This window comes from Condylura cristata, unplaced genomic scaffold (assembly GCF_000260355.1).
Source record: "Condylura cristata isolate star-nosed mole 26May11 unplaced genomic scaffold, ConCri1.0 scaffold00026, whole genome shotgun sequence".
NCBI lineage: Eukaryota > Metazoa > Chordata > Mammalia > Eulipotyphla > Talpidae > Condylura > Condylura cristata.
Window position 1 is genome coordinate 18,481,504 of NW_004567127.1, and position 16,166 is coordinate 18,497,669.

At 39.8% G+C, this 16,166-nt stretch overlaps 1 protein-coding gene across 1 annotated transcript in view; it reads right to left on the reverse strand.

Moving 5' to 3' along the window:
• ABCD3 (ATP-binding cassette, sub-family D (ALD), member 3) overlaps nucleotides 1-16,142 on the reverse strand; it is a 59,862-nt gene extending 43,720 nt beyond the window's left edge. The window contains exon 1 of the mRNA XM_004689761.2: nucleotides 15,945-16,142. Coding sequence (XP_004689818.1) covers nucleotides 15,945-16,054 — 110 coding nt within the window. The 5' untranslated portion in view covers nucleotides 16,055-16,142. The remainder of the gene's footprint in view (nucleotides 1-15,944) is intronic.
• Nucleotides 16,143-16,166: the final 24 nt, after the last annotated feature.

Below are 16,166 nucleotides of genomic sequence, written 5' to 3' on the forward strand. Positions count from 1 at the left end.
TCAGGCTAAAATTCACATGGAAATGCAAAGGCCCTAAGAACACCAAAAAATTTTGAAAAAGAACAAAGTTGGAGAAACAAACTGATTTCAAGGCGTACAGTAAAACTACAGTAATCAAGAATACACAGAACACACACACACATATCTCCAACTGATTTAACGCGCTTTTCAGTGGGGAAGGATATTATTTTAATAAATGTTTTGTAATAAAAATTATTTTAATAAATGATAACCCCCCCAAAAAAATTAACCTCAACCCTTCCATATATCATAGATTTTTTAAAAATTACCTTGAGGCCCTCCCTGGTGGCGCAGCGGGTTAAAGCACAGCACTGAGAATCTAAAGCCGCTTCCACATGAGTTCTATCCCCGCCTGCCCCGGAGGAGTCCACATGGTATGGCAGACCTCTCCTGACCCGCCCGCTGCTCCCCTCAGCAGTGTACTTCGTCGATCTGCCTGTTCTGCTCCCCACTCTGTCTCTGGTGAAGCCTCTCACCGCCCCTGAGCCTCTGGCCTGTACCCCAGTTCTGTATGCACAAATAAATCTTTAATAAAAAAAAAAACTACCTTGAAATGGATCACAGACCTCAGTATAAGAGATAAAACTATGAACCTTATAGAATAAAACATGCAAGAAGGACCCTCCCTGGTGGCACAGTGGGTTGGAGCGCTGCACCGTGAAGCTAAGCCAAGCCGTGGCCACTTCAGTGTGAGCTGGATCCTCGCCCAGAGGTGATCCACACGTGTGGCAGACCTCTCTTGGACCAGCCGCTGCTCCCCTCAGCAGTGTACTTTGTCGATCTGCCTGTTCTGCTCCCCACTCTGTCTCTGGTGAAGCCTCTCACCCACCATACCTCTGGCCTGTACCCCAGTTCTGTAAGCATAATAAATCTTAAAAAGAAAAAAGTATTCCTATTCAAAACAACTAAGCAAAAATATATACAGTGTATGATTTTGTTTGTGTGAAATTATAGAACAGTCAAAACTAATCTGTAGATACAGAAAAGTACTTGGAGGTAGAAAGCAGATCAGTGTCTGCGGCTACTGACAGACAAAAGAGCCCAAGGAACTCCAGGGCTCTTGAGTGTAGTGATCGAGGGTTTCACGGGTATTTTACATATATTTACATGTATATAAGGATACAAGTTACAGATGCAATTAATACCAATAATGCTTCAGTAACGTTGTAAAGAAAGATCTGACCAAACCTGGAAGAGATTTTTTCCTAAGAAACCCAATGCATGAACATGTCACTGTTCTTCATTGTTGCAGGGAGATGAGACTAACTGTTCCTCAATACTGCAAGCAAAACACATAAAATTAATAAGCAGTAACTTCCTCTAAAGAAAGGAGGAAACAAACTGTAAGATGAGGGAAAAGAAATTAGGACAACACAACAATATTAGAAATTAATCTGTAGATCAGAAGCAATCCTCATCAAAATCCCAACATCTTAATCCTAAAATTCTATGTAATACCAATGTCAAGAGTTGGTAACTGAGATACATTTCCTTTTGTTCATAACATTTACTGTATTCATAAAATTTATGATGCCCATAAGCATCTATGAAAGAGTGAACATAAAATATTTACTTGCAGTAAATCAACAGGTTCATAATGACACAAAAGAAGTGGGTCACCCCGGAAGAACAAGGTTTTGTTTTGTTTTGAAAACTGCTAAGTTTTCTTGCTTTCCTAACTGAACTGCACCACCAATGACCAAATAAAGAAGTTTCTCTTTATAAAATCACAAAAAAAGAAAAACAACCAGCACTATAAACATGAAGTATAGGGACCCTCCCTGTGCAAGCAGCCGCTTCAGGGTGAGTTGGATCCCCACCCGGGAGGTGACCCACATGGCGCGGCAGACACTCCTGTCTCCCCCACTGCTCCCCTCAGCAGTGTACTTCATCTATCTGCTTGTTCTGCTCCCTGCTCTGTCTCTGGTGAATCTTCCCACTGCCCCTGCACCTCTGGCCTGTACCCCAGTTCTGTAAGCATAAATAAATAAATCTTTAAACAAAAAAAATCTTTAGAATATGTCTCTGCAATGCTCAGAATAAGCCCTTCCTAAAATGCGTCACTTTGGCATGTGGATTATTCTGAGCTGAGGTCAATCGAGGCCCTGCAAGTTCAGGAGACAATTTCACCACTCCCTTAATCACCGAGAAGAATGAAAATCGGAGGGTCAAACCCAGAATTTAGTGTTATTACCACAGCAACCTTTCTGCTGGAGAAACCTATCTACACAGCAGGGCAAACTTTAAGTTCGAGGGCATGTGATGTTCTCACATGAGTGTCCCTCTCCTCAACAGGCAAACCCCACCCCCTCTTCTCTCCTTCAAGTTCCAGGACCCCATTCTTTCCTTAGCTTAAAATATACACCCTCCTTTTTCCCCACTGACCCTGAAGTCCTATTCTAAATGGATTCCCTGGACATAATTAAATTTGATTTTTTTTCTTCTCCAACTAACCTGACTCATGTTAACTTGATTACTGGACAAAACCAAGAAGATGCCAGAGGGGCATGGGAAATTTCCTCTATCTCCCACACTTCTTGATGGAAAGTATACCACATGAATACCTAATATATTCCTGTCCAAAAGACAAACATAGAAATCTAAACCTGATCAAGCTTTTAGATTCAACTACCAGTTTAATGGAGATACAGAGAAGGAAGAAAATGTATACCATTGACACAACCCAGACTACAAAATCTGTACAGGTCAAAATAACCGCCTGCTGCAACAAATGTTCTGTAAGAAAGTGGATTAAGATTAAGAGCCTTAAAACAAACAAACAAAAACCTCACACACAGCTAAATTAACATGCTTGGGAATGTACTTTTGGGTGACAAAATTATAAAGAACTGTGAAACTGCAATTCCTACAGAAGTCAAGACAGCAGGGAGGATAGAGGCTGTGACTGGAAGGGTCTTGTGGGAGATTTCTGGGGTGGCTAGCAAGGATGTATTTCCTACTGGAGGGGGTAGTTAAAAAATCATTTAGTTCTGACCCTCCCTGGTGGCGCAGTGGGTTAAAGCACAGCACTAAGAAGCTAAAGTCACTTCAGGATGAGTTCGATCCCCACCCCGGAGGTGACCCACATGGCGCGGCAGACCTCTCCTGACCAGCCCGCTGCTCCCCTCAATACTGTACCTCATCAGATGGCCTGTTCTGCTCCCCACTCTTGTCTCTGGTGAATCCTCTCACTGCCCCTGCACCTCTGGCCTGTACCCTAGTTCTGTATACATAAATAAATCTTTTTAAAAAGTCATTTAGTTCTATGCATGCTTCTTTGATAATAATATACAATAAAAATGTTTTAAATCAGCATATTTCATCATGACCATATTTTAATATTAATGTACTACTGTCAAGCTAAAAATTCAGGAAATAACATATAGCAACATGTATATATGTGGATCAAACAATTGCAATCTGGAGCTCAGAGATTCATATAGCAAGGATAAAAACTGGGGGCTGACAGGAGAAAAAAGAAAAAGATAAGGTAGGTGGTTAAAGAAAAAAGTTGATTAGGGCTAACAAGTCCCAATTATTGGTATTTTTGGTATAGACAGTTAGTTACTGACTTCATCATGTGGTAAAAGTGCACTCTCATCAGTCCCAGTGATCCAGATGTCCCCTATGCTCATTGCTCAAAAAAGGGTTCACAAAACAATTGCAATTTGGTCTGGTCCAAAGGTCTCTGTCCCACTTTAAACAAGACAGATAGTGACATTTCTCTTTAATGGCTGCCTGCATCCATTTTAAAGATGGCTTCACAAACACCAGACTCTCACACTGCAATAAAATTTTAACAATTCGCTCTGAATTTAACATAAGACTCCTTTTCAACCACTGAATGATTCGACTGCTCTTTTCAAGCTACCTGCAGGGTGGATAAGAATGCTTTTACCTTCCATCTTATTATCTTAAACAAGTGCTCTTATAAGTAGATATTATTTTTAAGTAGATATTATTTTACCTTTCTGATTCCTCACTGGTAAAAAATAAAACAACCTCAAAAGACTGTTGTGAGGAGTAAATGTAAATTACTTAGAACAATCACTAAAATATATAAGTACAAAGTAACAGCTAGTTTTATGTTCTTGTAATCCTTTCTTCTCAATTCATAACTCCAATAACATCATGCCTTTGCTCACGCTGCTTTTCTTACACAGAATGCCTTTTATGCCTTAGTGGAAAAGTACCTATGTCTTAAGGTCAGGTTCAAATGTGAAAACTCCCCACATAAACAAACAGGACAATCATTTCCCACTGAATGCTCTCTCCCACAGCCTGGTGTTCCTGACCACGGGGCTATCCATAGGAGTTGTAAACATTTTGTATGTATTTGGATTTCCACAGACTGATGTTAGAAATAATGTTGACTCATTTGCTATCTCAATGCTGAGCACAACTACAACCAACAGACACAAAATAGAACATCCTAGAGAAATGTATTTCCTCTCACATTGATATTTTCTTCAACTAAGGGAGAGGAAGTAGCTATTTTGTTAAAGCAGTGATAAAATACATACAGAAATGTTATCATTCAAGTTAATTGGAAAACGGACACAAAAATAGTAAGCTACTACTTATTCTTTCCTCCTCTTGTGTCCTGCCCCCACTCCTTTACTAAATAATACATCTTGGGCACTATCTCCAGAAAAAAGCAAATGAATCCTGTTGCTGAAACCACCTTAAATCTAATTTCCTGATGCAACAAAACTGTATTCATAGGTAAATGGAGGACATATTTTAAATAAATGTTTATTTAATTAGTAGATGTTTATTTTAGAATTACATGTTTATTAGTAGATGTTTATTTTAAATTAGAAATTTGGTGTTAAGTATTGATGTATAGGATTCTCTCAGTGGCTTGAAATTCTTCTAACTTAACTTTGTAATCTTCCCAAGTGGCCAAAATAACAGGAGACAGGCTTTGTTTTCTCCCACTATAAGACCCACTTAGGAAAGAGATATGTCAAACCACTTTTTTTTTCTTTTTTTTAATTTTTACATCATTTTGTGCATTTTTTCATCTCAGTCGATGTCAAACCACTTTTGTGCCCTCAGCACCCAGGACTAAATCCTGAATTTAGGTGCAGGCTTGTATCCTAATTCCCAATTGAAAGACAGGATCTCTTATTCATCTTTATACCAAACATCAAAAACCCAGCATCTGAGTTATTACATGACCACTGGATTCCTTTGAGTGAGTCATCAAATTCTAGGCCAACCTACTTTCTCCAGTACTTGCTGGAGAGCAAGGAAAAGATCTGATTTACCTCAGTTCCTTTTCCTTTAGCTTACAGTCCCCTCCAAGGTATACTGAAGACAGAACAATAACACTAAATTTGGACTCAAAAGATTGAGTTTGATGAAAATCGCCATTCTTGAGCTTCTACAAGCAAGTTAAAGACATGCATCAGACAACAGATATACAACAGTATGTTAACACCATACTTAATCAAAGCTAAGATCCATCACTGAAAATTGCACCCCAATTTTAGAGAAATTAAAATGTGAAAAAGAATATTAAAATGTGCAAAAAGATGTCTTTGAATCAGTGAACTACAGGAATACCTCATTCTGTTGCACTTCACTTAATTGTGCTATGCATTTTTTACAAATTGACAGTTTATAACAATCATGCTTCCAGAAAATCTGTCTGCACAGTATTTCCCAACTGCATATGCTCACTGCTTGTCTCTGTGTCATTTTTTTCTTTTTTAAATAGAGTGTAGGAGACTATGGCATAGTGTAAACATAACTTACATATACACTGGGAAGCCAAAAAATTCATGCTTCTTTATTGAGGTATTCGCTTTATTGTAATGGTCGGAAGCAAACCCACAATAATTCCAACGTGTGACCATAATCATGATGGATGATGACTTTAGGTAGTACTTTAGGTCCAGTTTTAATCACTACAGATAAGCTGACAAGCCATTCTTTTTCCCTTGAGGAGATACCGTGTCTTATGTTGCTTACTTTATAGGTTTAGGAAAGTGTACAGTGTTTTAAAGATGACATGTAGTGACATACAGTTATGAGGACTAAATGGTTTACACCATTAGGTACCTAGAGGAGCTGCCTCATGCCACATAGTGCACTTATTTTAAATGCTAAGAGTTAACTTCTTAGGCAGAAAGTCATAGACAGTCAGCCCTCCATATCCTCAAATTCCACATACACAGAATTCCACCAAATGCAGGCTGAAAATACATGACTTAGCCTGCACTGACCACAGGCAGACCTTTCTCGTCATTATTCCCTACACACCACAGTGTATATACACATATATCTAACAACTATTCACCTAGCACTTACAATGTAATAGGTGCTGGAGATAATCTAGGGATTTCAAGTATACAGGATAAATATGTAAGTCCATGGAGTAGGGACACCATTTTATATGAAGAACGTGAGCACCCATGAATTTTAGCCTTCTGTGGAGGAGGAATGTGGAACCACTTCTCCCTGGATAATGACAAATATAATCTACATTTACTTGCAGGGTGATGTTAATCATTATAATGGCATGTGAGACCACCACATCTATTCACAAATATCAAATTAGTTAATTATCTTCGATGAGCTTTATTTTTAATTTAATATTTAACTGCATCCATTTGGAACTGCTAATCAAAAACCGTTTAGCACTATCTAGTAAGGCTTCAAACCATCTTAATATGTTTAGTATTTCCCACTGAAGGATACAACTATTGGTTGTATAAACCTTAGGTTTATAGAAAGCTGCATTCTTGACAGAGATGCCTAAAACCAAGTGATATCCTCACAAAAATAATGTCTAATAAAAAGTTAGAATATTAAGCAAGGGCCTGATGTCTTTTTTTTTTTTTTTTGGTAGAAATGGCCACAACTAGCATGTTTAAGCAACTCTACATTCCACAAAAATCTATCCAAAAGAAATCACAATAGAGAAAAACCGTACCCATTTGTATACAATTTTATTTGGCAAGTATAAGTCCAAAGAAAATTGCAAAGAGCTTATTTTTCTTCTTCGTAATTCCAGTTTATATTACATTATAACATATTAGAAGGTCATGGATGAGTTGGATATATTAGAAGGTCATGGATGAGTTGGATGTTGACCCTGGGGCACAAAATTACAGCTTTTTTATCTAGGTAGGGTGTATGGCATGGATCCTTAGAAGAATGAGGTAAATTCTAGGTACAAGTCTGAGTTCCCCAAAAAGTCATGCTGGACCAAACCCATTTTCTTTTCTTGAAGGGATCATGAAAATTCTGTAAACTTCCTTTTTTATGCTACAAAGAATGATGTACCAAATCACAGATTTTCCACATTTTTCTTGCAAATGATTCTATGCCACATACTGCCCAAGGGTCTCCTCACATGCTTCATGACCAATAGCAAATCCCTTCCCCACTGGCTCCAGCAGACACAGCCCCTGAAGAACTCTTACCTCAGTAGGGTACAATGCCTATCCCTGTCTGAGAGCTAAGTGATTTCCAGGGGGAAAAGGTGTATAAAGGTGAGTCCCAGTTCAGTGTCCAATTAACAGAAAGATTAGAGTGGTGTATATCCTGTTATATATTTAGCCCTGTCCAACAATTAGGAAAATAAACAGAAGTGATACTAACTGTAAGACTATAAAAAAAAAAAATCTGGAGGAGTAATGCACCCAAACAATAAAAAATCAGTGCCTCCCCTAGGGTCAAAATAAAAAGGGAACAAAGGAAAAACTGGGTAAACTAAGTATCATGTGGAGCTCACTGACGGTCATAACAATAAATGTGAATTCAAGCTATTTTAACAAAAGCTTAGGATCTACTAAACAGGCAACAGTCCATTCTCTTGTGCCAGTCTAACCACACTCAGAATGAGTTCAGTTCTGGACCATGTCCTTAAGAGGTAGAGAAAAAGTATCACATTCAGGAAGCAGCAACTGAAAAAAAAAGACTTGACACCATGTCACATAAAAGTAATGCATTATTTCCAACTCTGAAAACAAATGATTCCATCAACTCAAAAAGGTGTTTAAAGAGATTTTCAAAAAACACATTTGAGAACTTTTTTTTTTTATTAATTTTTTTTTTTTTTTTACATTTGAGAACTTTTTAAGAAGGTTGAATAGTTCCAGAGAAAACAATGAGACATTTTGCATCATTTTCCATTTTCAAGCATAGGGTATCTGTCTTGTATTGAACTTTGTCCAGGTTCTGTGCAGACACATCCTCTCATTTCATGCTCACAAACACTGAGCTAAGTAAATAAATAACATTAGCCCTGTTACAGATGAGAAAATGGAGTCTCAACTAGGTTGTGTTAACCAGAGCTAACAAATAGATATGGGTTGGAGTTTTTATTCAGCTAACTCCAAAGACCATACTTACACCCTGCCAAACTGCCTCCATAATAAGGGCCATGCTGCTGCACAAAAAAAAATGTGCAGCAAATTACAATGATCTTGTGACGTTATTTTACATCTCTAAAGTAATCCAAAAAATATAAAATACCCTTCAATGATGATTAAAGAATTAACACTCATTCCTAATACTCTACTCTCGAAAATGACCCCTAATGTAATGTGTATGTTTAGGACCAGAAACCTCACCCCTTTTTACACATACTATGTTCACAGCCTTCTATTGATAATCATGTTCCAAAGGAATAATTTCACTAATTCTTGGGTGAGTTATTTCACTCACAAAAATAAAGTTATTATCTATAAAAGTTACAGAAGCAATCTAAACGCCCAATCCTTAAGTATATAAATTATGATATCATAGAAAGGTAGAATTTCTAAGTATAGCTATGAAATTCATGTAGAAATGTTTTAAAAGAAAATAGGAAAACTTGTACATTACAGCTATATAAAAATAGATGCATATAAAAGAGGAATAGAAGTTAATATGAAAGTATGATGATGACATGATGGCATATTTATTGTTTACTGTCAAAGAGGTTATAAAGTAGGACCATATATTTCTGAGATTTGTGTTATCCATGCATAGGAGAAGGGTACAGCTTCTAAAGAGCTTATAAAATATACTTAGGAGAAGTTAAACATTTGTAGCAAGAAAAATTTGTCATTAAAATCAACAGCAACCACAGCTTAAGAAATGAGCATCTCAGATTTAGTCATAAAACACTTTTTTAGTGTCTACTGCATGTCAGCCAAAGCTTAGCCACTGGGGCTATAATAATGAATAAAATAGAAATTTCTACCCTCAAAGATTTATACCTCAATAGCAGAGACATACAAAAAAAGACAAATATGTTAAACTAACAGAACATCCACCGATGGAAAAAGCTCCAAAGAGAAGTCTAGGAAGTGAACAGTGTCCTGTGTAAAATACGCTATTTTGAAATGAATGGCATTTGGGTTTTTTCCAGGTTTTACCTATTGTAAATAGTGCTGCTATAAACACAGGGGGGCAGGTATCCTTTTGAATCAATGCTTTCGTGTCCTTTGGGCAGATCCCTAGAAGTGGAATTGCTGGGTCATACAGTAGCTCCGTTTTTAGTGGCCTGAGGAACCTCACACAGCCTTCCATGTGGTTGCAGCGGCTGCACTCCCACCAGCAATGCAGGAGGTTCCTTTCACCACATCCCCGCCAACGTTTGTTGTTGCTTTTTTTTTTGGTATGTGCTGGGTCAAGACGATGTGGTATATAGCTACAATGGAGTACTACACAGCAATCAAAAAGATTAATACTATTCACAGCAGCGTGGATAGAGCTGGAAGGAATTATGCTCAGTGAAATAAGTAGAAGGAGAAAGAAAAATATTGGATGGTCTCCCTTATAGGAGGAATACGGGGAACCAAATAAGGTATTGGGAGGGTAAATCATAACAATACAAAACACACACAACGAAACTAAACAGATGATTATAAGCCAGAGACATCCAGCAGGGGTGGAGGAGGGAGAGCGAGTGGAAGGAGGGAGGGAGGGAGGGGCACAGGGGACTGTGCTGATGATGCGCAGGTGAACCGGGGGGGGGGGGGGGGGGGTGGATTCCAAAGGGATACTACGATACTACCGGAGTGGGGAGGAGTAAACTTTGTAAAAAAAAATAAATAATGATATAAAATATGTATTAATTAGTCAATTTAATTAAAAAATAAATAAAATGAATGGCAAAGGAAAGTTTCACTGAGAAGACATCTGATACAAAAACTGAAAAGGGGGAGGGAGCAAGCAGTGTGGATATCTAGGTAAAAAGTTGTCCACGCAGGGAACAAATTCAAAAGTCCAGACCCAGAGTGCCTGGCCAAAAAGCTAATGCACCCCAAATTGAGAAGTGTAATTAATTAACAGTCCCCAGCACCCATGGTCCCCAGCAGACCAGACACTTGAATAGTTCTGAAAAAACTGCTCTGGACCAGACCTGCACTAGTTGGACACATCTGTTTTTCCTGGCAAATCCATTAAGGCCTTCTTCATTACAACTGTTTATGCATCTCCTTTTTGTTTTGAGAATCCAACTGGGACCAGCCTCTATAACACCCACCTTAAGTGTCTCACTCTAAGGGTCTCATGCAGCTCTTCACACCTGACTCACGTTCGCACTTAGCAAAAGCATTTTAGTGGGTCTTCGAGAACAGGAAAGTGAATCCAGACCCTTCCAGAGCCTGATTTCGAAGGACCAGATGCTAGGAAGGAAAGCTTAATTTAAAATAGGTAGGAAAGCTGTAGAAAGGTTACTAGGGAAAGTGTGCAGGGTGCTGAGGCTAGAGATATGAGAATATCCAAGGTGTACAGAAAAACCCAGCGACAGGTCACAAGGCTCAGGAAAAGTAATAGTCAATGCATTTCCAACAGTGGGATGTCAGGAACTTATAAATAAAAGAATGTCTCCACTTTATTCTGTTCACTATGCTGAGATATGATCCCAATCACTACTCCCAAACTTTCAATAAAACTCTACTATAAGTAACTTGCTCTGTGACTGACGTTTCGGAGCAATCAAGGCAGATACCACACAGACAGGCTCAGCACAAGATTTAAGTGGGATCTAAAAGACAGCAGAAGCAAAGAAGTAAAGTAAGGTGTGACAAAGACAAACACAAGTTCCCTAAAACGCCTCAGAAATATTTGGGAGGAAACCATGTTCCCACCATCTTCTTTGAAAAGGATGAAGGATCATCCACAAGGTGTCATTTAGCTATATGCTGATGCCTGACTGATAAATCACACTCAGTCAAGTAAATAATAGATAAGAAACAAGAATGGTAACTTAAATTCATGCTACAGATGGTGGGGGCAGGGGCCAGGGGCAGCAGTAATCATCAACTAATTCATCGAGGGTTGTCACGTTTAGTGAAAGGGGAGACCCTGAGCCGACACAGAAAGGCTACTAAGAGTTGAAGTACAAAGAATGCAGAGATCCCAGGTATGGCTGATACTATGAATAAAAGCTCCAGAGCTAGGAATGAGTGTGGCCTGCTCAGAGCACAGGGCAGAACTGGCCTATTTGGAACAGAGACTATTCATTGGCAGGCAACGACATACAAGATTAGCCAGGTAAGGTGAGATCAGACTGAGAAGGGCTCTGAAATCCAGGATGAGAAATCTGAACTTTGACAAGTGTTCATGGGAAGGGAAAAAACCTGCTTTGTTGTTTCTGTTTCCCCCTTTTTAAGATCAAAAATACTTTGGCAATGTATACTGGTCCCTTTCCTTGCTTTTTAAAATTGGTCCACTGATGTCCCTCACGTTTTATACCCTCAGGTACACAGCTACCATGTCTATGAAGACAATGCTGCTATTCAAATATGTATTGGTTCCAAATTTTCAAATGCCTGTCAATTACCCACGAAGTGCTTCTATCATTTGTTCACACTATAAACACATGCTGAGTGTCTAAGCCATGACATGTGCAAACTAAGAATTTAAAGATGACTCAGTTCATGCACTCAAGAAACATAAGAGTCCAATATAGGCGGAAGCCCAAAACCAAATCAAAAGCATCAACAAGTAGAGTTGGAGGAATACTCAGGGTATCAGTAAGCAGAGGGCAGCAACCTCAGTTTAGAGATCACGAAAAGGCAGCAAACACCAAATAGACGGGCTGGCTAAACTGAGTCTTAGACAAAAGCAAACATCAAAGACTGGGGAGGACAAGGGGGTGGCAGAGATTACAATCAGCCTTCAGGGAGGGGCTGGGCAGAGCCTGTGGAGGCTGCAAGTGAATCCCACATGGCTGGATGAGGAGAAGCAGGCAAGGTTCAGGAACACCATTCTCTCACGCTAAGAATTTTGTACTTGAGAATAGCTGAACAATTTTATGAAGGAACAACGTGTATTTCTTTTAAAAAGCTCTGGTAGAGGTATTGAAAGCGTCACAAGGCTTCATCCCATCATAAAAGATAATGAAAACAGGGCCCTCCCTGATGGCGCAGCGGGTTAAAGCACAGCACTAAAAAGTTTAAGCCACTTCCGCATGAGTTCGATTCCCGCCTGCCCCGGAGGTGACCACATGGGCGGCAGACCTCTCCTGACCCGCCCGCTGCTCCCCTCAGCAGTGTACTTCGTTGATCTGCCTGTTCTGCTCCCCACTCTGTCTCTGGTGAAGCCTCTCACCCTCCGCATCTCTGGCCTGTACCCCAGTTCTGTATGAATAAATAAATAAATAAATCTTTAAAAAAAAAAAGATAATGAAAACATAATTATAAAAAGAGACAATTATAACACTTAATATACCTCCAGTTATTCACTCCAGCCCCCTTTTTAGGCTCAGCTTACATCCTTCATAAAGTCATCCCTTACTCTTCCCAAATATAACCTCTCCAGTCTCAGTTTCAAAGTCATGCCCATCTCTACAGTGAATTCTATCCTCCCTTTATATTAATGAACTTGCATTTAAATGCCCACTTCCTAAAAAGAATGTAAGTGCCCTAAGGAGCATTTATATATATATATATTTTTAAAGATTTATTTATTTATGCATACAGAACTGGGGAGGCCAGAGGTACAAGGGTGGTGAGAGGATTCACCAGAGACAGAGTGGGGAGCAGAACAGACAGACTGACAAAGTACACTGCTGAGGGGAGCAGCAGGTGAGACAGGAGAGGTCTGCTGTGTCATGTGGGTCACCTCCATGGTCAGGGATCCAACTTGCGCTGAAGCTGCTGAGGCTAGCTTACAGTGCTGTGCTTTAGCCAGCTGCACCACCAGGGAGGGCCAGCAGTTATAATTTTAATGCATATATAATACACACACACACACACACACGTCTCCATCAGATAGTGCCCAGTACAGTAACACAACATTCAGAAACAGATACATCTTCTGAAATAAATCATCTCTTTTATCCTTGAGTAAAAAGATTCTACTATTCCCCAAACAGTAAAATAATGTATGACTAGGCAAAACTAAGATGAAAAGAATTAACAAAGTGGTGGAAGAATGAATAGATGGGAACTTCCTGGGGAGATAAAAATGTTCTTATTTGTGATGGGGTATACTACATGTTTGTATCCATCTATCTAAAAAGCTAAGATCTGAACAACCCAATATATTTAAATTTAAATTAAAAACCTATTAAAAACAAGACATGATGAGCAAGGAAACACAGAAAAAAATGGCTGTGATACATCTTGGGTAAAGTGTATAGGAGGTTTATTATAGTATTCTGTTTATTTTGTATATATGTGAAATTTTCCATAATAAAAAGTTATTATGATTTAACTAGTGAAAAACCCTGTATTAGAAAAATAATAATCCAAAACATTAAATCACTCATTATCCTAATGTTTGGAATATTGTGGCATTGTAACTTTTTAAATGGTTTACTAACTCTTCCATGTTTAGGACAAATCTATCGTTAACTAGGCTAAACAAAAAAAAGGGGGTTGAGCAGTCATAGATTTTTAATTAAGTACCAAGAATAGTATTATCCAGTTATCAAAGATACTCAAAGAAACAAAACATCAAGTTAGAATTTTCCAATATCCTATTGGTGGTATACCAAAAACAGTGACTGGAAACAAAATACCTACAATGATATGACAAAACATTCTTAATGGTTTTAAAGTACCATTTTTTTCTCAGTAATTTAAAGTTCATGTCTATCTGCCTATAATTCTCCTCCCACAAGATATTTAATGCATAAAATATTTTCATTATTCCTGCCAAAGCAAAAGATTGGCAATTTTTTATTGAGTAAATGAACTGTTGCATAATTTAATCGCCCAAAATGCTTATGACGTTTCTTAAAGAGATGTTTAACCACCTTACAATTGTGAATGAAGAGCTAAAAATATTAGTAAGATAGATTCTATTATGATACTATTATTATACTATTTTGCTACTATTTCCAATTAGTTTAAGTTCAAGATTTTCCATACACAACAGCCTGTGACCTTATAAGTTAGCAGTTACCATAGCTGTGACTGCAAGAGAGCAGGAAGAGAGTTGCTGGGAGTCTGACAAGGTTCTTATCCTAGTGCTGATCTAGCTGAGGGCTACATTGGTTGAGTTCTACTTGTGAAACTTCTTCAAGTTCTACACTTATGACATAACTACTTTTGTAAACCAGGGCTGTCCTCAAATTCCTTCACCCACCTGTTCTACACCGAGACTTTCTCTGCAAAAAAGATTTATCTGCAAAACGTAATTCAATGTATAGCATTTAACAGTTTCTATTAGCATATGTCTATATATCAAAAATTTCCATTTGCAATTAGTAGTTCAGAAAATATAAAATCCAGAAGGGGAAAAAAAAGAGCTTATGTTTTCCTGAATTAATCATTTTGAAAGCAAACTGAATAGAAGTGAATAAGTACTGTACTGTTCACAAAAAGCAACAAACCATTTTCATTTTGTTAAAGGGATTTTGGGAGACTACAGTAATAAAGATAGGAGATAGTTAATAGAACTTTATGAAGAAGACCACTAGTCAGTGTTTTAGTCCAAAGCCTACTAATCAGATGTTTCGGGCAAATCAAAAACAGCGACAAAGAAAGAAATGAAATGAAATGAACGAAAACAGTCCGCCACAACTTCATATAAAATATCCAATGACATGTAAGAATGTTTGAAAAGTAACTTTTTTCTCGTTGATTTGCCGAAGGCAAGTGTCTCCCAGGAAGTTCAAGGGGAAAAAAAAAGTTGCTTGTAAACAACACAAAACAGTAACACAAAGCTCTCCCTCTAATCGTATAATCTCCCCAAATTAAACCTAAACTTTAAAGTTCTATGGAGACAGGGAAACAATGGAGTATAATCAGAAAGGACTTGATCCTCACTGGAAAACTTTCACCTATCACCTGCACTAGCAGGAGAGGGAATCTTGCTTTTCCCAAAAACCTCCAGCCTTTCAGGATAACAAATCAGGCGTTCACTGACCCATTCCAAGGGGACACCACTTCAGAAGGAAACTGCCCGGTGGACCCAGGATAGTTCTACCCTCGGCACTTTGCACAGCAACTACTCCGACATCGTGCAAAACCTCTTCCAGCTGACTTAGCCAACAGCCTCCAGGGGGGCAAATCCAACCCCTACCCCCGAACCCCCCACACACACCCGTCCACAAGACAAATACTTCGCGGTCTATCGGGAGATGACCTGCAAAACTAGAACACGCCCAGAAAGTTGACACAGAGGGTGGAGGTGTGGAGAGGTAGCTTGGGCAGGGGGTTGGGGCGGCAGTCTCGGGAGAGGCACTGGTGTGCTCCAGGGCGGTGGAGAAAGACACGCACCCCCGGGGGCCGAGAAGCAGCCGGACAACACGCCGAGGTTGCACGGATCGCCGGGGGCGCCGGCGCAGCGGGGACACCCGGACACCCTGACATTGAAGCCTGGCAGCGGCCGCAGCCGGAGCTCGCCCCGCTTGACCCCTTCGGGCAAGGGGACCGGTCCTGCAGTCGCCAAGCAGGGAGGAGGAGCGCGCCGGGAGCGCCCTCTCGGGCCCGGGAAGGCGGCGCGATCGTGGGCCTTCTTACCCCTGCAGGCCGAGGGCGCGGCGCCGCTTGTGGAGCAGGCAGAGCAGCAGGAGCGCGGCCCCCGCCAGCGAGGAGTTTCGCGCAGTCAGGTACTTGCTGAAGGCCGCCATGGCACCGCCTGAGCCAGCGAGCCGATAATGGGAACGCGGCGGCGACTACCTTAGTGCAGGAAGCGCGGGGGAGACTGGGAGGAGAGGAGCGCGCGGAGGGAGGGCGGCGCCG